At 39.1% G+C, this 23,277-nt stretch overlaps 4 protein-coding genes and 1 long non-coding RNA gene across 7 annotated transcripts; 2 read left to right on the top strand and 3 right to left on the bottom strand.

The window, feature by feature from the left end:
- The first annotated feature begins 723 nt into the window (after window positions 1-723).
- On the top strand, window positions 724-4,654 carry LOC102721601 (cytochrome c1-2, heme protein, mitochondrial). Of its 2 annotated transcripts, none has more exons than XM_006645231.3 (8): window positions 724-921; window positions 1,253-1,368; window positions 2,195-2,403; window positions 2,876-3,155; window positions 3,243-3,314; window positions 3,889-4,005; window positions 4,095-4,160; window positions 4,246-4,654. In XM_006645231.3, the coding sequence occupies exons 2-8, from the start codon at window positions 1,315-1,317 to the stop codon at window positions 4,360-4,362; spliced, it is 915 nt and encodes a 304-aa protein (XP_006645294.1). In that variant the 5' UTR covers window positions 724-921; window positions 1,253-1,314; the 3' UTR covers window positions 4,363-4,654. The 2 variants fall into 2 exon arrangements, with proteins under 2 accessions (XP_006645294.1, XP_015698132.1); XM_015842646.2 differs by having other exon boundaries at window positions 1,306-1,368.
- Window positions 4,655-4,831: 177 nt separating this feature from the next.
- Window positions 4,832-7,306, bottom strand: LOC102721884 (receptor-like protein kinase ANXUR2). The gene is made up of 7 exons (XM_006645232.3): window positions 7,150-7,306; window positions 6,805-7,025; window positions 6,341-6,467; window positions 6,173-6,244; window positions 5,879-6,062; window positions 5,608-5,740; window positions 4,832-5,305 (listed from the first exon to the last, which is right to left on the bottom strand). Exons 1-7 carry the CDS (start codon window positions 7,304-7,306, stop codon window positions 5,057-5,059), a joined length of 1,143 nt encoding a protein of 380 aa, XP_006645295.1. The 3' UTR covers window positions 4,832-5,056.
- Window positions 7,307-8,013: 707 nt separating this feature from the next.
- On the bottom strand, window positions 8,014-11,602 carry LOC107304684. Of its 2 annotated transcripts, none has more exons than XR_001550757.1 (3): window positions 11,314-11,602; window positions 10,011-10,049; window positions 8,014-8,668 (listed from the first exon to the last, which is right to left on the bottom strand). It is a non-coding gene; the product is annotated as an uncharacterized LOC107304684 (long non-coding RNA). The 2 variants fall into 2 exon arrangements; XR_001550758.1 differs by having other exon boundaries at window positions 10,264-11,602.
- A 638-nt stretch (window positions 11,603-12,240) lies between these two features.
- On the bottom strand, window positions 12,241-14,549 carry LOC102700020 (succinate dehydrogenase subunit 4, mitochondrial). Its single transcript, XM_040522195.1, has 3 exons — window positions 14,305-14,549; window positions 13,077-13,172; window positions 12,241-12,918 (listed from the first exon to the last, which is right to left on the bottom strand). Exons 1-3 carry the CDS (start codon window positions 14,503-14,505, stop codon window positions 12,577-12,579), a joined length of 639 nt encoding a protein of 212 aa, XP_040378129.1. The 5' UTR covers window positions 14,506-14,549; the 3' UTR covers window positions 12,241-12,576.
- A 2,883-nt stretch (window positions 14,550-17,432) lies between these two features.
- Window positions 17,433-17,747, top strand: LOC102722166 (putative glutaredoxin-C2). Its single transcript, XM_006645233.1, has one exon. It carries the CDS (start codon window positions 17,433-17,435, stop codon window positions 17,745-17,747), a length of 315 nt encoding a protein of 104 aa, XP_006645296.1.
- The last annotated feature ends 5,530 nt before the right edge of the window (window positions 17,748-23,277 follow it).

Genomic DNA, 23,277 nt, shown 5'->3' on the forward strand with positions numbered 1-23,277 from the left:
AGGATATTTGTCCGTACGGGTGAGCATGTGTTGTAAGTGTTTGTATTTGGAACATATGTTTCACGAAAGAAAACTCTCATTTATCTATCAGACTTTTTCGTTCAGATCTTGTGTTGATAAAAGAGATCCTACAAAATTCCATATTATTTTCTTCTTTAGTTAAAAGTAAAAAGGATAATTATAAATTTATTATCGATTTAAACCATTACTGCAAAACAACCACTAAATAATTATAAAATTACCACCAAAACTACCGTTCAAATGGCATCCTACAATATACTCCCTCCAACTTTTTTAATTGACACAATTTACTTTTCGATTTATATTTGATCTTTCATCTTTTTCAAAAATTATATCCAAATATACAATATTATAAATCATACTTAAAGTTACTTAAAGTTATTTTAGTAATAAATTAAATCATAGTAAAATAATTATATAATTAAATAATTTTTTAAATAAGATGAATGGTCTAACAACGAAAAATCAACAACATCAATTAAAAAATGGAGAGAGTAAAAAACCAATGACAAATTAAAAAAGAAAAAAACCCAAAGTAAAAGCCTTCCAAGAACACGGGCCGACGTGTCAACGCATTCGTTCGCGCATTGGTAAGCGGCCCTCGAAGCGCCAGAAAGCCCCCAAAAAAACGCAAATAAAAAGGAAAAAGATACTGGCGAATTACCAAACTACCCCCCGCATCTTCCCTCTTCTATCTCTCGCGGTTGATTCTCCCGCACCTCCTCTCCTTCCTCCACCTCCATCTCCAATCTCTCGCCGCTCCCGATCCGCGGGGCTCGCGCGCGCGCGCAGGCAGCCGGCTGGCCGGCCGGCGGAGCAGGTTCGTGGGGGCGCGGAAGCCGCGGGGACGACCTCCTTCCGCCTGCCTTGAATCGTGCGCTGTTCGAATCGATTTGGAAGGTAGTCTACTACTATCCATTTATCGCCTTCGTGAGGGCCGGCGACCTGGATTGGTTTTATTTCGTAGAGTGGGAGTTCAATCCACTCGTGGGAAGCTCTCGTTCGTTTCTAGATGCGACGAATTCGGGGCTCGGTTTAATCCCCACCACCCTCGTTTCGCCCCCCTGTGGTGGTAGGCGATGGCGTAACATGATAGTAGTATGCATATCTGTGATGATTTAAGGGATCGTCAACTATCATGCCTAGTGTTTTTGTGGAATTGTGTCGTTGTAGCTCTTCTCCAGTTAGCATTCCATCTTCTGATGCAAAGTTGAATATAATTGAGTTGCAGGTCTGCAGCAATCCTGATTATTTTGATCCCTCTGTTTGTGACACTTGATACAGCGTTATAAAATGGCTGCTGGGAGGGGTATCAGCAAGCTTTTGAAGAGAGCATTTCGTCCATCTGTAAGTATTTTGAGAACTTCTGTGCCTATTTTTATTATTATATACCTGTTTTATTATTAGAAACTCACTGTTTAATGTGTTATCTAGCATTGTATTTGTATTATTATTACAGATCCTCTATCCTACTCATGTGTAGAGAAGTGTACTGATACTCCATTACATGAGTATGCACCAAATTAATTTTGCAAATAGCTGGTGCTTGCATTTGGACTACTATCGGCTTGGTAGTTTTTTTTATACCCTGGTGTTTTAGCTTAGTTTTGCTGCATAGACTGTATGTGCCATTCACCAGGACATGAGAAAGTTGGTGCCCTGATTGCAAATAAGGGCAGCAGGCCACGACCCCTGTGGTTATCCTGCGCTTGGAAGAAGAACAAGGGAAATTGGAAAAGTAAAACATTGAGAGAAAACAAAATGGGTAGATAGCGACAGTTGGGCTCTAACTTAACAATAACTCAAACTTTTCTCCTACAACTCTTATACCATCTGTTTGGCTGTCATGCTGGCTCCTGTTTTGGGGCCACGCCAGTTCCTCTAATAGGAGTCCACAACTGCTGCAATTATTGAATGAAGATTTCCCTTGGCTGACTTATCTTTTTCTCCAATGCCTGCTATAGATTTAAATCTGTGATTTTAGTTAACCTGATACTGTAAGCAACTTTGAGGTTATTATTTTATGAACCAGTAGTAATCTGTGTTCACCATTTCTGTTGTATCTTTTTATTAATAGTGTGTCTGGCAATTAAACTATAATTATTTAACTGGACTGACTCTTTATTTAAGTTATTTGATTTTTTTATTAAAAAGCATACAATTCCTTTTGCAGGGCTCATCTTTGCTTTCTTCATCCTGGATTAATCATGAAGAGGCCTCTGGCTTCACTGAATTGAGAGCATTGGCTATTCTGGGTGTTGGTGCTTCTGGCCTGTTGAGTTTTGCTACAATAGCATCTGCTGATGAAGCAGAACATGGGTTGGAAGCCCCACACTACCCCTGGCCACATGCTGGCATTCTTAGCTCATATGATCATGCATCGTAAGTTCATCAAATAGTCTTCTTTTTTTTGTTAAATAGCTTGTTCTGATTACAGACTACTTGACTCCATTTCAAGAACCAAGCCTGCATTGGATATATAATGATTAGCTTGAAAAGCATTTTTGGTGCATGTGATACAACATAAAACATATTTGGTAAGCTGCCTTGGCCTACCCGGCAAAAAAATATATATATATTTGGTCTCAGCTGAGCTTGCTAGGAAGCCCTGTATTTCTTCCTTCCATTCTTAATATATTTGGTAAGCCGCCTTGGCCTACCCAGCAAAAAAAAAAATACAACATAAAACAAACATCACTGAACTATGGTGTTTGTTTGTTTTAAAAATAATAGTAATGTTGTAGTATCAATGCTATTCATTATATGCTTGTGCTTTGTGGTATACTCTTGAGCTACTTTTTCATACTCTCATTTTGCACATCTTTAATTTTTTTTCTGAAAAACATGTGAGCAGAATAAGGCGTGGCCATCAAGTTTATCAACAAGTGTGTGCCTCTTGTCACTCAATGTCCTTGATTTCATACCGAGATTTGGTTGGCGTGGCCTATACAGAAGAGGAAACAAAGGCAATGGCTGCTGAGATTGAAGTGGTGGATGGTCCTAATGATGAAGGTGAAATGTTCACACGTCCAGGTAAACTGAGTGACCGTTTCCCACAACCCTATGCAAATGAGCAAGCAGCTCGATATTCAAATGGCGGGGCATACCCCCCAGATCTCAGTCTAATCACAAAGGTGAGACTCATTAATTGTTTCTGGTTACATATGATGGAATATCTCATCTCTAGGATGTATCTAACTCTTGTTTGTACATATTTACAGGCCAGGCACAATGGCCAAAACTATGTTTTCTCTCTTCTCACCGGTTATCGTGATCCACCTGCTGGTGTTTCGGTAACCCTCATGCAAATCATTTTGTCATTTTTATTGTTGATAGCTACTTGTGGTTCTCATATGTGATTCTCTGAGTGTCCAATTTGTTAGATGCATAGGGAGTGGGGACAATTGGGTGTGGGCTCTATGGTTTTGTAACAGTTTATATCAATGGATCCATAGGGCAGACCATGTCATATAATCGTTATACACTCAATCCATTCCTTGCATTGAATTTACTGGACCATGAATCCTTGATAGTGCTATTTGTGTATTCATCATTTTGAGCTACATCTCTATCCATTATGGTTTTTTTCCGTGGTCAGTATACCTTTTTCTAGGCATAGTTACCAACCTGGATTTTAACAGGCAATTTAAAAGGATTTATCAGATTGTAAATAGTTACACTGAATATTCCAATAATGAATTTTTCTTAATTCACCGGATTGCAAAAACTTCCAGTGAACATGCTTGCTTCGCTCTTGTTTGAGATAGCCTAACAAAGTACTTATGTTAGTTAATGTTACTCCGCTAGTGCACTCCCATATTGGGTTCCTGCAGTATCCTAACCTTCTGTTGTTGATTTAAAATTTAGATTCGTGAAGGCCTGCATTACAATCCCTACTTCCCTGGTGGTGCCATAGCCATGCCCAAGATGCTTATCGATGGAGCTGTTGAGTATGAAGATGGCACTCCTGCCACAGAAGCCCAGGTAACTCATGTTTGGCAGTTGTCTGGGCTATAGAATTTAGTAATGGATTTATCACTAAAGCATTGACTGTTTTCACATGTAAATTCTAGATGGGAAAAGATGTTGTCTCATTCTTGTCATGGGCGGCGGAGCCTGAGATGGAAGAGAGAAAACTGGTAACCCTCTTGCAATGTGCCTGCAGAATTCTTCCTTTTCTAGTTATTAGTTATCTAATTTCTTCATACTGTAATTGTGTACTAGATGGGAGTGAAATGGATCTTTCTACTCTCCCTCGCACTTCTGCAAGCTGCATATTACCGGCGGATGAAGTGGTCCGTCTACAAGTCTCGCAAGCTGGTCCTTGATGTGGTTAACTGAGAACTAGTGCTCCCTTTTCTGCAAAGCATCAGTCCATAATTTGAAGTATTGGAATAATGCGTACTTGATGTACTACATTTTTACCACTGACATGGTTAACATGCACCAAACCCTTTTTTTTCTTTGTTACATTTACTCCTAGCTCTGTGGGGCATTAACATTTTGGCCTGTCAAAGGTACCAGCAGGCATCTAACAGTATAGTCATAGATCTCATAAGTATATTTATACCTCGAGCCAATGTAATGTTTATTTAGACATCAATTTCAGGAGACGAAAGAAATAAAGTGTTACGCAACACGCCTGTATTTCCATATTATGCTGCTCCCTCCCTTTCACAATATAAAACTTTCTAGCCTTGTTTAGATTTATATAGATGCTAATGAATATATATATATATAATATATTCATTAATTGATGAATTTAGACAATGCTAGAAAGTCTTGTAATATAAAACGGAGGTAGTAAGAAATTGCATTTTGTGGATGTATGTTGATGAAAGGAACCGCACATTAATCTTCACATCTTTGTGCTCAGAGCAAATTGCACATCCAAACACAAGAGTTTACTTTTACTTGCACACGTCGTTCATGTTCTTGCCATGCATGGCTACAAATATCAGGCATGCATGTAGATCAAATGCGAACCTCTCGTTGGCTTCATCTCCATGAATTGCATTCATCCTCGATCGATCGATCACGACGTGAAGAGCTGGCTCCCGAGCGTGACAATGGCGGTGCCGTCGCCCATGACGGTGGTGAGGGTCATCTCCTTCTCCAGGATCCGGTCGAGCTCCGCCGCGATCAGCCGCATCCTCGGCCGCCGTCTCGCCGACGTGCTCAGGCACTGCGACGTCAGGCCGACCAGCTCCTTCATCCCCTCCGACGTGAAGCTGCCTCCCAGCCTTGGATCCGTCAGCTCGTTCGAACTGAAATGTGCCTCCATCTGACAAATTTCACAAGAAAATGAACAATGTTTATTTACTGCCAATCCACGACCAGAATTCAGTTTCTGAATGAAATCTTCTTGAAACAACAAATATGTGCTCGCTTTGGTCTAATTTGACGTCATTGACTTTTCGACACAAGTTATGATTTGTTTTTGGTGCTTTAAGCTTGATTTATTTTATACAAACTGTTCAGATAAGATAAATGATTAAATATGTGCTAAAAAGTTGATGGTGTTAAATATTAAAAGCCAGAGAAAATATTAATGTTTGGATAAATTGTACTGAATATATTCGTTACCCAATGAGCCAGAGGTTCTCTTTGTTCTGAAGAAATCAGGCTTGCTGCTTCTTTGCCGGTGATAAGCTCCAAAAGAAAAACTGCAAAGCTGTACACGTCGCTGCTTTCAGAAAGCTGCGACAAGGAATGTACCCTGAAAAAACACACATTTATCATAAGATAAAAATATTGGTGAATTACAGAAAGCAGCAACAGTTTTACAGCTCCTACTCTGATAATTTCAGAGGCAAAAATGATCAGTTAAATTGGCCATGATGTTCTTCAGGCTTACTCTGGGTCTTGGTAGATGCTGCTGCTACAAGACGACGGAGCGCCGCCGCCGTCGAAGCCTCTGAGAAGCCTGTCGATTCCGGCGTCGGCCACCTTCGCGATGAAGTTCTCATCGACCAAAACATTGCTCGTCTTGAAGCCCTTGTGGATCAAAGGAGGCACAAGGCTGTGCAGATGATTCAGACCTGTAATATTCAGAGTTTCAGTCACTGTGCTCTACACTTTGTTCTTGCCAACCACATCTTGGTTTAATTCCATGAGAAACAGTAGAGATGACTGAGTATGGTTTTGTCACCTTTAGCTGCTCCAATTGCTATCGAAAGCCTCTGCTTGAACTCTAGTCTCGTCATCGACTCTTTGCCGGTATCTGCTAAAGAGCATAAGAGCATTATTGTTTGCGACAAATTTCAAGCAAATTGAGCTTCAAATTTGACCAGAATCGATCATCAGGTTATGTCATTACCGTACAGATGGCCACAGACACTGCCATTGGGCAGGTACTCGAACACTAGCATTTGTAGACCTCCTTCTTGACAGTAGCCGATGAGAGTGACAACGTTTCTGTGCCAGATCTCTGATAGCCTCTTGACCTGAAATTCAGAGTGAATTCATTTTTTTTGTCGGAAAAAAGATCGAATTCATTCTGTTACAAATTTGCAATTATCATATAATCACATTAGCATTCACTGGCTTGTCTGTGATCAATGGCTCAGTGCAACTGGTAAAATGGAACGTGACGCTGACAACAATTAAGGAGAAGCAAGACAGCAAATTTTCGGCATAAGTGTACTGATCACTAACTGAAAAAAAAATATCAATGAGACTAGCATATATATGACGCAATGCAGTGGTGGCGTGACGTCAGCACAAGTATTTTGATGCTGCTGACTGTCTGACTGATGGAGCGGAGCCGAGAGCTCGTGTTACCTCGTCGACGAAGTCCTGCCGCGGCGAGGCGACGCGGCGCTTGACGGCGACGACCGTGCCGTCGAGCAGCAGGCCCTTGTACACCGGCCCGAAGCTGCCGGCGCCGACGAGGTTGGCCTCGCCGAAGTTCTTGGTGGCGTGCGCGAGCTCCTCGAGCGAGAATTGCCTCGCCCCCTGGTACTCCGGCGCCGACAAGGTCCGGCCGCACCTGCCCCACTCCACTGACGATCCACCCAAAATCACCACACGTTAATCCAAGAACTAATGCTGCAGATAGCTAGCTAGCTTGATGCAACGTGATCGCGTGATTAATTAATTCTGAGTGATTGGTTTGCTAGTACGTACCTAGCGCAGGAGGAGTCGTCTCCGACGAGCCGGTGTCGGAGGTCCGGCTACGACGCGCCCGGCGCCACCACCAGGCGGCGGCCACGGCTGCGGCGGCCAGCAGCAGCGTGGCGACGGCGGCGGCAATGCCGGCTACCACCGCGGTTGGCAACGCCATCCGGGCGGCGACCGGGGCATCGAACCTCTGCACGATCAAGAACCGCTATAGCTTCGGCATTCATCAATGCAGAAACCAACGTAGCTCCCCCCCAGCCAAGAAACCAAGACGACGACGACGACGACGAGTTCGCAGATCGAAGGATTCGTAGCTAGCTAGTAGTCTAGGTAGCTAGGTCAGTAGCTAGCTAGCTCGTCGTCGCGAGGCTGCAGAATTGGCCGGCGAGGCTGGCTGGGTCTTTAAAGAATCCGTCAACCACCATGAACACGCAGGAGCAGGAGCAGGAGCAGCAGCGCAGGTGGGTGTATGAATGAATGCGATGCGATGTGCAAACCCCAACCCCACATGGCCATTGGCTCCCTCTTGCGCCATGGCCCCCATGTGTGTCGTAGAACCTTTCACCACGTACGCAAACGGTAAAATAAACAAGATGGAGCTTTTGTTTTCCCATTTTTTTCCTCTTGCATTTGCTGAAGATTACTTACTCCGGTTATATAATTTTTATCGTTTTGGACAATTGTGTGGTCAAACTTATAAAACTAAAAGTAAGCATTAATTTATTTTATGTATATTTTAATAGGAAATCATAGTCAAAAATAAATTTAAAAGAATATGTTGTTATCTAAAATGATAAGAATTATCAAACTGGAGGGACTAATTAACGTAAATGGAATATTACAAATTTGGATGACAGCGTTAGTGTCATTGTGGGCCTGTTCTTTTCTGATTCTAGATTTTCATTTGCTAAACAATATATTTCGTACAAAAACTTTCTGTATAATAATTTCTTGGTATATTTTGTAGCAGTTAATTAATTTGTTTGTATCCTCAAACACTCACAAAAGTCAGATTAATTTCAGCTGTCTTAACTGAGGGACAGCATGGTTGTTTGGTTGCCAGCCACATTTTGCCACCTTGTGCTGATAAAAGTTGCCACCATTGTCCAAGCTGGGGTTATCAAATTCTTAGTTACCTATTATCAGTTATCCAAGCGACTCATCTTAGCTCAAACCAATCTGAAAAACTTTGGATGAATTCCATGCAAAATTTGCATGAAAAAGTTCGGACTTTCCCACAATGTGTCAAATGGCAGGAGGCAGCGAGGGGAGCATCGGACAGGTAGGACCCTAGTGGATGTCCTGAGCTAGCTGTTAACGTGAGCTCTGGGAGAAGAGAAGGGACCACCGCCACTAGGTTTCCTTTGACTGCCGTGATAGGCTGGAAAGCCGGTGCAGTATGATGCACTTGTCATCTTGTGTACAGGAGTGCCATCCATCACCATTGCATTGCATCAGAAAGGGAGGAGAAGCATTCTCTTTTCGGCCTCCTCCTCGAAGTTCCCTGTCACCAGAAAGTGAAAACCTGTCTCTCTGTGAGACTGTGAGAGAGAAAATAACAGAGAATTTCTTGGAAGATGAAAGAGTGAAAGACTCAGTAGCTGCTGTGGGCAGAAGACTGAATATTACAATGTTGGAACTTGGAAGCTTTGAAGGCTGAAATTTGCAGCAGCAGCAGCTGCTCTGATTTTTTTTTCTTCTTCTGATAAATGATTGTGGTTCAGTTTCTTGTTTTGAGAATAATTGTCTGCGGATAATGTCTTCTTTGGCTAGTATGGTCTATGGACTATGCATGCTTGCAGTCTACTCGGTTTCCTTCTGTAATGCTGGCAAGTGGTAGCAAGTTCTTATATTCCCAACTATTTCTCCTAGCTTAAAATACTACAATTTGGTCACTTCATAACAAGAAACAAGTATGTTCAGTTGATCCAGCTGCTAGAAAACTATATTCATGAAAACATTTGATACAATGGCACATGCCGACCTCAATCAAAGACCTTGATAAAAAGATGTTTGTTTCGGTCCAACAAAAAGTACCTCGAGGTACTGGTACCTCGTGGTATCAAATCATTTTTGATCGTTGGATCTAACAATGCACATCATACTCAGCTAGATCCAATGGTGAGAAATAATTTGGTACCTTGAGATATTTTTTGCTGGACCGGAGCAAATCTCTGATAAAAATGATGTAACCAATACGACATCAAAAACATTACGTTCATTTAGGGTCTTAAAGAATTGAGCAGGCATAATGAGGTGGCTGCCACTGGGAATGAAGGTCATGTCTAGAATGAGACGAACTTTACAGGCGTTTCAGTACTTCAGTTGGGATTTGGTAGGTTTGAAACTACAGAGATTCAATACTCTCCCAATACTATTACCATCAAGCTGAACTCTGAACTGTTGCTGCTATCTTGATAGGTCTTTTAGGAGAAAACTAATTTTATTCAGTAATTTTTTTTCTCTGGACCAAATTGTCAAGCTGTTTCGAGTTCACATTATTCAGTTAGTGCTTTATCTTGAGAGTACATTAAAGCAAGACTTACCTAACAGACACTTTCTACGTTTACTTGATGGAAGAATATAAATGATTTAGGCAACAATGTGCAATACAACTCTTTGCAGGCTAGCATCAGCAAGTTGTTTTATATTTTAGACCAACGCGAGTTGTAACCAGTAATAAGGGGTCCAGTCAGATACTCCCTGAGATCCAAATCTGAATCCAATATATTATCAGATTTGCTTGCTCATACGTACGCGTTACAGATAGAAAATCTACAAGCATACGCTTATCTGAATTCAATTAGAAAATAATGTGGTTACTTTGGGGTCAGACTGACTAGTTCTCAGAGTTGATTTACACATACCTCATCTATTTCAGTTCTTCCACTGTCCACTGGAGAAAACTGCAATAAAAAAGCAAGCTGACATCAGTAATGTTAATTCAAGTCTAAGTGGACAAGGCTAAGATTTCTAAACAAGAATGCATGCAGACATTCAGGTGATCAGGTCCATCCATGGATCAAAGTCAAATTTGAGTTCTCCAACACCAACTAGAACTAGATCTTTTCTAGTCTTAAGTAGCATATAATATTAAAACCATATCATTTATATGCTTACATTACATGAACACTGCAGCTGCAATGAACCTGGACTGGTTATGGAAATTATCTCAGATGGAAAGTTCAATTGAACTCCAGCTTACATATATTGATAGAAACATCTTCAATGTGCCTAAGTTACAGGCCAAAAGCCAAAGAAAACAAAAGATTAAAGAAGAAGTGAGCACATGCACCATGTCCTTCTGCAGCTGAGAATCCAATGACTGTCACAAAAAAGAAATACTCATTGCAACAGGCCAACTTCCAGCCTGTCTTGTGCAGAATTCTAGATAACTTCTTACCAGATCCATATAAACTATACAGTCAGTAAAGTATTGTCAGCTATATTAAGAATCATATTGCCAAACTATAAGTAGAGTATATAGGAATCCAAAACTAGATAACTGAAAGTCTGTACAAGAAACTTTAATGGCAGGTGTACTTCATTGCAAGTATTAAAACTGTATATGTTAGCACAGGATTCTACTAATGATTCTTGCATGTTGATGTTAGTTTCCTCTATAACGTGGTGAGCCTAGAGACTGTAAAAAGCTCAGTAGACTGACTTACTCCAGCTCTACTTCTAATGATTATGATTTATGCCTGTCAAATGCTATCATGAAAGGGAGCTAAAGAAAGTTCATCTTCTTTCTAGTATGATGCTTTAAATTTTCAGCCTTATGTAGCTGATTAGAAACTTGCTCAGGTCGACAGAAACCTTAGAACGAACCGGCAGCCATAACTGCAGGAACATAAAAGGCTAGAGTAAACACATTGTGTAAATTGAAATCAAGTAGAGAGAAATACACCATGAAAGAAAACAAACTTCAGATAAAGATGTTGAAAATTGCATCTGAAATACTATCCTGGTAACCTGTTTTTCTATCCTAGAAAAGTACTAATAGGCTAGGGCAATAAAACTGAAAAGTATCTAGTCCTAAAGGCTGTAATGCATTTATTGCACAAATTTGCTGAACACCAAATGTTGCCATGGATTCAGGACCAAACAGCATTAATGCAGCAGGCTCCCCTTTCAACCAGGAGAAGAGAAAAGGACAGATAGACAGACCCAGCATGCCAGCAAAGGTGAGCAGTCAAGAAAACCATAGCCGTGTGCCTACATTTCTTCTGCAGGCGCCAGCCCATTCACCACATGGTTTGCACTGCAGCAGGCCAATGGTCCTAGATATGCATCCCTGAATTCCTGATCCCTGCAGCTTACAGATCTGAAAAAAAAAACATGAGAAAAGAATCAAAATCAGAACCTAAGTATACCAAAATCTCCAGTCTGATTCCTGTTCTTCAGTTAGTGCCTCATCTGAACTTAATAGTATTTCAACAGCCACTGATAATCTGATGCCCAGACAGACACACATGCCTTGCTTCATCCCAAGTTGCAGGAGTGGTTTATATTACGGGACACTATGATCATAGAGTATACTGCTGACCACAGCTTGCTGGGACACTAGTATCTGCTGTCTACATCCATGTCTGAACATGTATGCATACGCCTGAACCTAGTCAGCTGCTGGTCGTCGAAACTTGAGTGTATATTGCGTTCAGCTGGGGCCCGGGAGATCAGCATGAGATTCTGTGTTGCAGAGTACAGTACTGGATCTACAATGTACGTGTGCAGTACGATTGTGTGATGGCCAGTACATTGGCCTAACTCAGCAGCATGAATTGCTCTGTGATATACGAGTAGTCGAGTACTGCATCAATGTGACCTAATTTGCATTAAATTCATAACATATACACCCTCCACTGTTCAAAGAAAACAACTTCAGAAAAAAAAACAACTTCTAGCTATAAACCTTCGTAACCAGAAGTTGGTTCTTTTTTATACATGTCTAGTTTCATAGAAAAAGTTGGTTCGTTTTGGGATTGATGGAGTATTATTTTCGGGATGAAGGCATCAACAAGCACAAGGGCCGAAATTGCAACTGGATATGATTTCACAAAGCAAGAGGAATTAACTCCCTATTGTAACAGTGACAGACTAACAGTGGATCATTTTTTGCTGAGAAACATTGCAAAGGAGTGACTTCACAAGATAAGAACAATTAACAGAACTCAAAAGTTGATATTTACCATTATTACAAAATCAGGACAAACTTTCCATCTAGGTTGTAGGGAGATCGACCATTGCTTGAAGAAATACATCGTTTGGTGCCTTAGTTGGCCTTCAATCAGTTCAGCCAAGATCAAATAAACACGGCAAGTTGGAACTTCAGAACAGATGAAACCAGCAGTGGGCATTTGTCCATCTTCATTATTTTCGGTGTTACAGATGGGTGCCTAACACATCTCTCAAGAAACAACTATGGTAGACTTAGAATAAATCAAAGTTGACTATTGTTTCCTTGGCCATGATTATCAGGAGAATCTTGAAGTATATCAAAACCCACTTCCTGGTGATATCGTGGTGGACGTAGTCCAGTAAGATCTCCTTGTAGAACATGTAGACTTGATGGAATACTGATGCAACCAGAAGAGACGTACTGATGCTGTTCTTTGACACAAGCAGCAGAGTTGGGATCATGTAATATGTAGCTTGTGTTAGTAACTCAGTCCGCTTCACTTTCCAGCTTTCAGCTGTCAATGGACCGCTCCTGGGTTTGGCAATACTTGCTTCTAATGGGCTGAATGCTGTTACCTTTGTGGTGGCTCCCTCCTGTGTACCAGTGCATCAGATTGTGTCACCCAGTAATTGTCTTATGTGATGTCAGTTAGATATAAAAGAATAAGAAATGTCTAGCATCGACTGGTGGAAAGTGAAAACAGTCCAATAAATCCAGAAACCTATATAACACACTAGGGATAGATATGCACCTTCTGAGCAGAAGATCCATTGGATATTCCAGTAGAAAACCAACGAGGCAATACTTGTTTACCACTGAGTCGAGATGCCTGTTCATATCCTGGAATCTGTTTGCATATAATAACATTAGAAAAGTGCCATACATGTTCTTAAGAGCACAATAAACTCATGCACTGAACAAGGGAAAAATGAGAACAGAAGTACTCAAGTTACATATGAACAGCGATTTTCATTAAAAATGTATAATATGATTCTCTTAGAAGATGGCACTTGCTAAATATCAAAAGATAATGAGCACTAAATGGATGGAACCAAATAAAAGTAGCTATTCCCATAAAGAAAGGCCGTCTTGCATAATCACAAATACTAAATTGTTAGCAGGTGCCACCCACCAAAATGAACCAAGATCTTCAGATATCTGTGAGAGGTCAAAGCATTTTTCAATCAGAAACTAGTGCATGTTGTGATGAGATTAACTAGGTATTTTTTGTTAATGTCAAGGAAATAGTTGATTTTTCATATTTATTAGCTATATATACAATTCATTGGCTCATCAGTCATCAACTACACATGTAAGCCAAACAAACAATTACAAAAGCCAAGTAAAAAATACCAAATCTAACTACAGTGATATGCAAAGATAAAGAAAATCAAAGACGTAGGCTACTACACAAGAGGTGAGCACATCTTCTGCACATGCTTACCCCCTTCCCACACTCAACTACTGTATTGCACAGAACAAAATCTCATTGAGTATTTGATCATCCTACCAATAGTTTTGTTCGACTTTTCATCCCAAAATTCGACAAGCTTGGCAACGCAATGTAGCGGAACAAAGTCAAACACCATTTTGTCATAAGTCAATATGAGTTTAGTGAGTAGTGAAGCAGGAAGATGACCTACTCGCAGCTGTAATCCCATCAGATACCATTTTTCCCTCCCTCCCATGATATCCTATTCCTAAACTCAGATTACAAGTAGCTAAAAGCATGACTAGAATTGCTATTATTTTGTCATTCATCAGGCCTCTAGAGTACCATTCCGATCACAAGAGAACCACACGGCGCGATGTAAATAAAACCATTACAGATCGAGCACGTAGACTAGACCAGGGCATCTCGCTTACAACCCACCACCACCCAAACAAGCCGCACACTGATCCGATCCGAAACATCTAGAGAGAGAGAGAGAGAGAGAGAGAGAAATACACACACGAAGAGAGAAGAGATGGAGGTCAACCTTGGGGAGGCCGAGAGGGGACCCCACGGCCGACTGGCGCGGCGCCGGGGCGGCGGCGGCGGCCGGATCGCGGGGGAGGGAGGACAGCGCGCGGAGCCACTGCGCTCCGGCGGCGGGCCCCGCTGCCGGCGGTGCGGCCGCGTCGGCGCGGGACAGGGCGAGCGCTAGGGCTTTGGATCGGGTCAGGAGCCGCGACGCCATTCTCTCTCTCTCTACACGGGCAGAGGAAAGAAGGTTAGAAGGGGAGGAGAGCGAGCCAGCGGAAGACGACAGGTTTACACGTCAGCGTACAATGGCCGCGCGGGTAGCCACGAGCCTGGCCCAAAGTACTAGCCCATCTAAAGGGACCAAGGGCCCATTGTATAGGCCCACGTTGGAGAAGCGATTTGGGCCGGTAGGGACTGAGCCAAAGGCTTAATTAATGGTGGGTTTGGTCGATGGTGTCGATGGGATACGGCCTATGTATTTATAAATAGAAAATATTTTGTTAATAGAATTTTTATATACGTGTTCTTAGTTATAGAAGATAAGACTGAAAATAAACTATAATGAAAAAAATCAACATCGACTCTAAATTTAAGCTTAAAAATTTAAATTTTATCTTACAAGTATAAACAAAAGTGAAAAGGAGTTGCAGGTTTGATAGCGAGGTATCCGCCTAAACCGTTTCAACCGGTCTATTGTTTTGTAGCGTTTCTGAAATACAAAATATATAAAAGGTCAATTCAACACGATCATCACATAGTATCTGATTAATTAGTGGAAGATAATTACTAGAAAGGAAGATAGGGCGGTTACAACCTGCTTAATTAAATTGTTGATTAATTAGTAGGCTTAGATATTCTCCCGACATGTAAATGGTACCAGAGGATTCCTTTATTCTTTGAGTGGATGCTTAATTAGCGTTTGAAATTCATTGCTTAACACTAACCATATGCTGATTTATTCCGACCTTGACGTGGAAATTCCTCGTGATGTTGTGCAGAGTCTGCAGACACGTCAAAATTAAAAACAATATCAGTCCTTTCTTCTACTTAACGTTCAGGATATTGACACAATCTTCAATGAATATGTTCTCTCATTGCTCTTTCCAATGTAATGTTTTAAAACTCTTTTAAAAATTAACCATTGATATTTTACGCACTAAATTCTGACATTTTTCATATATTAATGATGATATGTCAATGTGTTAAGACGTTATCTGTTTAAGAGTGAGGGTGGTAAAAAGTAATTCCTCTATTTTTGTTTTTATTAGACGATGACATTGAATTTTAGTTACGCGCTTTGACCCTTCGTTTTATTTTAAAAAATTTGTAATTATTATTTATTTATTATTGTGAGATGATTTGTTATTAAATCTATTTTAAAAATAACTTATATTTTTGCATAATTATATAATTTTTCTGAATAATATGAATAGTTAAATGTGCAAAAAAATCACTGGTTCATGTATAAGAAACTAGAGGGAGTATATAGTAGCTAGGCCATTAAACAAAGTGGATTTAATTTAATGTCGTAAAAATGGATGAAAAATGTGCTCATGATATGTCCACCCCAGAGGGCATTATTCGTCATATTGAAATGGCAAAAACAAACAATTAGGGTGGATCCAAACCTTATCAGCATCTCTAGGTTTAATCAGTGGTACTATATGCGATAAAGTCGAGCCTCAAATGGCAGACAATGAACAGATAAATTCGATTAAGTTAGCTCAAATGAGTTGTACAATTAATTACTAAATAATATAAGCGGGTCAATTTGACATAACTATTACTATGTCCAAGCAAACGTTACTACTGTTTGCGCATCTGCTCGCTCTTAGCTACTTGTCGACTCCCACACACAAAAAAGATTAATTAGCATTTTCCACTCTAGAACTTGCCTCATGTATTATATATATAAAGTAATAGGGAAAAAAACCATCACGTTTACTCTCACGGGGTAGAAAATCCCACATTAATCGAAAAAATCTAATTAGAAATACAATTCTGGAATTAAAAATAAAAAATAATATAAAAGAGTCCACGTGTAAGTACAGTTTAGAAAAATCCAATTTTTGATTAAAAATTTTAAAATAATTGATATCGAGGAAAAAGTCCATCTATAAATATAATTTGAAAACATCTAGAATCTGATTAAAAATACAATTTTGGAATTAAAAGTAAAGAAGAATAATATAAAAGAGTCCATGAGTAAATACAGTTTACAAAAATTCAAATTTTGGATTTAAAATTTTAAAAAAATTGAAACATCTAGAATCCGATTAGAAATATAATTGGAATTAAAAATAAAGAAAAATAATATAAAAGAGCCCATGTGAAAATATAATTTAGAAAATTCCAAATTTTGGATTAAATAATTTAAAATAATTGATATTGAGGGAAGAGTCTATCTATAAATACAATTCGGAAAGATCTAAAATTCCGGTTGAAAATAAGTAAAATCAAGAGAAAAAGTCAACATAAAAATACAATTTAGAAATATCTAAAATTTGAATTAAAAATTAATTATTATGCATAAAAGAGTTTATGTACCAGCATAATTTAGAATACATATAAATAAAATTCATGTAAAAATTAATTTAGAAAAAAATAATTTCAAATTAATAATTAAAAATTCATTATTATCGAGATAAGAGACTCTATATAACTATGCTAGATGCGCAATTTGTGCAGGCCATCATGCTACTTTTTCTTATTAAAACATAGTTGAAAGAGCATATAGATATGCGTATATTTTGATCATGGTAAAACCTCATTTCAAATAATTAACTAATTTAGCTTTTTTTTTTTGACCAGGAACTAATTTAGCTTAAGAATGCTGTGTGGCCAAAAGCAATACTAGAAAAAAAAATTTAAGTATCAGAACCTCTAATTAGCACACAACATTCACAATCAAAGCCTCCATTAATTAGCTCTCCCCTCTTCTTAATCGCATGGCCCCGGCCGTCACCTATAAATAAGCCCAGATAGCTCGTCGCTCATCATCATCACCACCATCACACGCACACTGAGCTCCAAGAATTCACCAAAGTCCTAGCTAGCTACTCGATCGAGCTAGAGTGAAGTGAAGTGAGAGGTGGTTGAGACTTGAGATCGAGGTGGTGCAGCACGTACACAAGCTTAGCAATGGCGGAGAGGGTGGCGAGGCTGTCGTCGCAGCGGGCGGTGGTGATCTTCGCGGCGAGCAACTGCTTCATGTGCCACGCCGTGAAGACGCTCTTCTCCGACCTCGGCGTGAGCTGGGCGGTGCACGAGGTGGACAAGGACCCCAACGGGAAGGACGTCGAGGGGGCGCTCGCCCGCATGGTCGGCCGCACGCCGCCGGTGCCGGCCGTCTTCATCGGCGGCAAGCTCGTCGGCCCCACCGACCAGGTCATGTCGCTGCACCTCGCCGGCAAGCTCGTCCCGCTCCTCCGTGAAGCCGGCGCCCTCTGGCTCTGACACGATCAACCCATCAATCAACCATCCATTGCGCCTATACCTAATCAATTCTGCCGTGCATATTAGTAATTGTGATCAATCTAATCCAGCACCATGTGATCACTCACACAATGTATCAGTGCAGATAATTAACTGAATTTTGGAAGATCATCAGATTAATTAGCAGACATGATCTTTCAGATTTATGGAAGAGAATTAATGCTTTTTGGACGTGATGAATGTTCAGCTGGTCAGAAAGATCAGATTAGTTAATTAGCTAGTATGATTAATTTAGCATGAAGACCTGAGGGCATTAATTAGCTTTGATCCTTTGATTTAGGCTTTAGCTATGCGCCATTGATTCAAAGTAGTCTGATCAGTGCAAGGGTTAGTACTATGTCAGTGCTGCAAAAAAGTACATGTACGTCGGCTAAGAGCATTCCCAACCCATAACGCTATATATGGTTTCCATAAACTCCTTATCATCAAGAAATTAGTACTAGACACTACTCTTCTAATGCAAACACCACTATTTCATACTTTAATTTAATGCTACTTATCTCACATGGTATCTTAGATGTTGTGTAGAAACCATGTCTTCTCTTTCCTTATTTATTCACTTGCCACATTATCTTTTATTCTAGATGATAACTTATTTAATGCTATAGACATCATCCTAGTTATTAGATTAAAAATGCCCTAATGCCTTTCAGATTTCGAAAGTAGCCGCTAGATTTATAATGAGCATGAGCTCAATGTGTGTCCTGAAGCCATGATGCAATGCACTATCATATACTCAGGCAAACTAATCCTCAGAACAACAACAATGTTAAAATTTTCTGAAAATTAAAATTTGTTGTCGGAGTCGGTATGGTCCGAAACAATCGCTTCTGATTATATTTATTGGTTAAAATTTAAATTATCAATATTAAACTTAGAGTTAATTTTAAGGGTTCTTTCGTTGTAGTTTATTTTTAATATTTGCTTTTAGCTCACTAAGAATATTTTTTAAAAATATGATAAAACTAAAATACCACGGAGATAGTGCACTATAGTACTGCAGAAGTGCGTATTTACCTAATTATTGAAATGTATTTTTGTCCCACGGGTTAAAAAAAGATGTTTCGCTGGATTGCTTTACACCATTTGTTTCCTCCGTACGTATTGCTTAGGCGCCCACCTGAGTTTATTTGTCAACTTTATTTTTTTACAATATTTAATTATCTATATAATCAGGTAGATAATTAGCAATAAACGTACTTAAAATCTAATTTAGACAGGACCGAAAGGATCATGCGATGATATCGATCTAGTGCCATGTTGACATAGCTTTTTATTATGAGTACTAGTCTCACGTGTAGATAGCTATCGATCATCCTTGTCCTAAATATTTTTAAACAATGTGAGTGATTTTTATTATATAAATACACAAAGAAAGTTTTATATTTTGGGATAGGTAGTAGCGGGCTAAAAACGAACATATTCATATGGGTAAAATAAGAGTTTGTTTGGCTTGTGACTAGGCTTATAATTACCGTATCTCATTTAATAAAGTGTGGCAAACTATAGAAAAGTGTCACGAAGAAAGAAAACAGAGATGAAAATGAGTGTAGCTAAGAACTATAATATATGGTATGAACATAACTTGTGGCTTGCAATGACACATGGCTTCATCTTTTTGTTAATATTTATGATTATAAACCAAAATTTGAAAGTTTAAACTTAAATTTAGAGTTGATTTTGTGTTTTTTATTATAGTTTATTTTTCATCATTTTCTTTTATATTATTAAGAACACGTATATAAAATTTTTATTTATAAAATATTTTCATTTACAAATATATCATTTAACTTTTCTTGTAAGGAATAACACACACGAATCATACCAACCCAAAATCCGTTTATTCACAGTGGCACGATACAGACAAATGTTGCCATTGAGATTCGAGAGGGTTATCTCTTGGAATCGATCCATCGTGGTAGATGCAGCAAGTTGATGTCTATGGAACAGACACACGGAATCAACCAACAGTTTTAATCTGCTACTCATCAATTAATCACTTATTAGCAATTCTTTGGCTTCGTGGCGATTCCAGTTAGGACGTAACGTGTTGCACGTGCGTGTTGTTTATTCGCGCGTGCTGCATGCAAGTATTACCACACGTCGAGGTACAGTAATGTAACATCACCAAATTCTAATGTGTGTCTATATATATATATATATATATAAAGTTATTTTTTTAAAAAAATGTACGATTTACTGACTATCATATGGTAATCATGTTTATTATCAGTGTATGATAGACTTGTTTTTTTTCAGCTTTTAGATAAATGACGAAAAATTATCTAAATTTTAATAACTATTTAATGGTATAAACAGTAAAATTAGCTATTACATAGTTATATCTATTTAAAATATAAGATAATAAACTTTTATTGGAAGATTTTTGAAAAAAAATTGTTTAGTAGCTTAAGAAGTGTGTGCGTAAAAGCTATGAAAAAATCTACAAAATATGAAGGGGCAGAGAAAACAGCCCTTGTCCCCAACTTATGGTGAACACATGGATTCCGGGTAATGAATGATGCCAATTCATGGTACCCGACTAAAAGGATTTTTTTCCAATTTCACGTATATTAAAATACAACAGTAAGACTACAAATAGTCTTTACTTTTTTAAACTCTAATAATTTTTTCCTATTTTCTCGCCCACAATAAATTTGTTTTTTATTTTATAAAACTCCAACACAATAACTACTCAGAACTAAAGTCTTTCTAAAACCAAATAAAATTATTACTTCCTCCGTCCTAAAATAAATCAAACTTTCAGTTTTCATATGCTTCGTCTTATTTAATTTTTTATGATTACTATTTTCATTATATGATAAAATATGAATAATATTTTATATGTAACTAATTATTTTATTTTTCTTCAAAAATAATTTAAGTAAGACGGATGGTCAAATGCTAAACACGAAAACCAAAAGTTTAGCAATTTTTGGAATTTTGGAACAGAGGGAGCAAATATGAACATAAATTTTAGAAAGGATTTTAGCCCGGAGTGAATGAATATACATGAAATCACATGCGTCGGGATCTTCGCTCTGCGCAGAGATGGCAATGGGGACCCACGACCCGAGACCCGATGGGTATTTACTCCATTAGGGTACGGGTATGGACTAAATGCATTACCCGTGGATAAGTAAACGGGTAAATACCTTCACCCAACAGGTACGCGGGTATGAGAACGATCCTATGATACCCATACTCGTTTACCCGCGGGTAATAAATACTCGGAAGCCCAAATGAACATTCTGGCCTATATATGAAATTAGGCTAGCCCAATATGAAACCCTAGATATTTAAGCCTCAACTCATATATGAAATTACGCGGATTTATGTATTGCCTGCTACTACTTAAGTACTATTTGATGAGACTTATGGTATTGTGTGACTGATGCGGATGCCTTGTTGTTGACTGGTTGCTACAATTGAATCAAAATATTTTGTGTTATTTTTATTGTCATGTCAGGTGGGTAAATGGGTGACCCGCGGGTGAGGTTTATCCAGGCGGGTATGGGTATGGGAAATTTTTTATACCCATAGCGGATATGAGGATTTTGGTGGATCTAAATTTCAATAATGGATATGGATATGTGATATCAATCCCGATAGGTATTTACCCATTGCCATCCCTAACTCTGCATCGTCTGTGTTTGATGAGGAGAACTTCGAGACGCCGGTCGGTGTCCTGTTTTGAGGCCCAAAACATTCTAGGCCTGTTACATAAATCAGCCCAAAATTTTCACGGCCGAGACGAAAAAGTAATGGGCCTCCATGACGGTTCGCTATGGGCTGCGCCATAGGAGTGGATACGCAGCACGGCCCATCTCGGAAAAAGCCCAGTGCAGTGGAGCTCCACCTTTACTTTACAAACGTGCCGCTGCGTGCTCGACATCATTAACCACCTGACCAATCGCAATCAGTGCACTGCAATTGCACGCTGACACTGAAACAGACGTACTGCATCGTACAAGAATGAAAGTATTTATATGTAATTTAGCATAGATTAATGTTAGGAAACAAGATTGTGGTGCACGAGAAATAAAGGGACTCATCTTTTGTTTGGGGTTTTTTTTAAGAAATAACAAACGGCATATTCACAAATAAATAATAATTTGTGAATAAAACTTTTATATACGTATTCGTGCGATCTAAAAGCCAAAGCCAAAAAATAAACTATAATAAATAAAACTTCATAAATTATAAACGATTAGAAATTTAAATTTTAGCTAAGCTTAAACAAAAGCCAAAAATAGAGGTAAAATAGGAATGGAAGGATACACGATGATAATGATAACAAATAATTATAAATTAATTGATAGGACATGTGGATAGTAAAAAGTTTATATTATGGTGTAAAATTTAAATATCAAAAATAATTATCTTTTGTTTGTTAGTTAAAAACGGTGTCGTCGTCCTTCCTATCTCATATCATGAAAAATCCATCACTTTAAAATACATAAAAAAACCAAGTGTTTTCTTTAATAAAACCGTCTCTTTCTTTATGGGCACGTGCAATTTATTATCTGTATGAAATGTTTGTATCATATGGACATGTGAAATATATTTTTACTTGTATGAACCTGTTGCATTTATTAGAACGAGTACAATAGCAGGTTATAAGCTAACTATAAATGTATTTTAAATAGATAAGAGAAGAGAGAAGAGATGAATAAGCTATAGATTTATAGCCAGCTACAGTATCAACTCCTAGATACAATATGTGTATAATAGGTAGGATTATATAATATATGTTTTATATATAACTATTATATATATGAATTATATTTAGAGAGGAAGCAGTTGGCTGTACTTGTTCTAATCAGTTGTGCCGGCGTTTGCATGCTCTTTGGACACGTACCAAACCACCAACCAGAATGCAGCAGCAGAAAGAAAGAAGGAAAGGAGAAAGCAGCAGCAGCTGCTGAGTGGTGGTGCTGACCTGTCCCAGCCCGGGCCGGATCAATTCCAGGGTTTTCGAAGGGGGAGCGCGTGTGTGAACGCCTGCCACGACACGACCCGACCCGTTCCCTTCCCCCGGGCAGCTAGCACATGTAGCACGTACGTATGCAGACAGGCGCGCAGTCAAACCAAACCGAGTCACTCGAGTCGCGTCATCCATCCATCGGTGGATCGATCGATCGACCGGCGGGCGGGCGTGCCACGTCGCGCACAGGCGCACCTCGAAGAGGCCCCCGTCGTGACAGACGGAGCGGAACGGAACAGCGAAAGGCGAACACAAAGAAAGGATATGTTTGAAAAGCTTTCAATTTGGATCCTAAGAAACTAACTGTTTGATAGGTAGCTTTCGAGAATATGAAAAAACTCTTACACCTAGCTTATCTATTTCTAGATTCTTAATTTATTTTTTAAATATATGACTATAGATTCTCAGAAGTTATCGTTTGAAACAGCTTCAATCCGAAAAAGTTTTTAGAAAAACTAGAGAAGCTTTTCAAATAGGCCAAAGAGCATCCGTGGCAACGGCGCT

Source organism: Oryza brachyantha, chromosome 1, assembly GCF_000231095.2.
Source record: "Oryza brachyantha chromosome 1, ObraRS2, whole genome shotgun sequence".
Taxonomy (NCBI): Eukaryota; Viridiplantae; Streptophyta; class Magnoliopsida; order Poales; family Poaceae; genus Oryza; species Oryza brachyantha.

Coding starts and splice junctions, on each gene's coding strand:
- LOC102721601 (XM_006645231.3), top strand. CDS start 1,315: ATGGCTGCTGGGAGGGGTATCAGCAAGCTTTTGAAGAGAGCATTTCGT. Junction 2,404..2,875: donor AGCTCATATGATCATGCATC/GTAAGTTCATCA, acceptor ACATGTGAGCAG/AATAAGGCGTGGCCATCAAG. Junction 3,156..3,242: donor ATCTCAGTCTAATCACAAAG/GTGAGACTCATT, acceptor ACATATTTACAG/GCCAGGCACAATGGCCAAAA.
- LOC102721884 (XM_006645232.3), bottom strand. CDS start 7,306: ATGGCGTTGCCAACCGCGGTGGTAGCCGGCATTGCCGCCGCCGTCGCC. Junction 6,468..6,804: donor GGCAGGACTTCGTCGACGAG/GTAACACGAGCT, acceptor TCTGAATTTCAG/GTCAAGAGGCTATCAGAGAT. Junction 6,245..6,340: donor TGTCTGTGGCCATCTGTACG/GTAATGACATAA, acceptor GCTCTTTAGCAG/ATACCGGCAAAGAGTCGATG.
- LOC102700020 (XM_040522195.1), bottom strand. CDS start 14,505: ATGGCGTCGCGGCTCCTGACCCGATCCAAAGCCCTAGCGCTCGCCCTG. Junction 13,173..14,304: donor CCCCTCTCGGCCTCCCCAAG/GTTGACCTCCAT, acceptor ATATGCAAACAG/ATTCCAGGATATGAACAGGC. Junction 12,919..13,076: donor ATGGATCTTCTGCTCAGAAG/GTGCATATCTAT, acceptor ACTGGTACACAG/GAGGGAGCCACCACAAAGGT.
- LOC102722166 (XM_006645233.1), top strand. CDS start 17,433: ATGGCGGAGAGGGTGGCGAGGCTGTCGTCGCAGCGGGCGGTGGTGATC.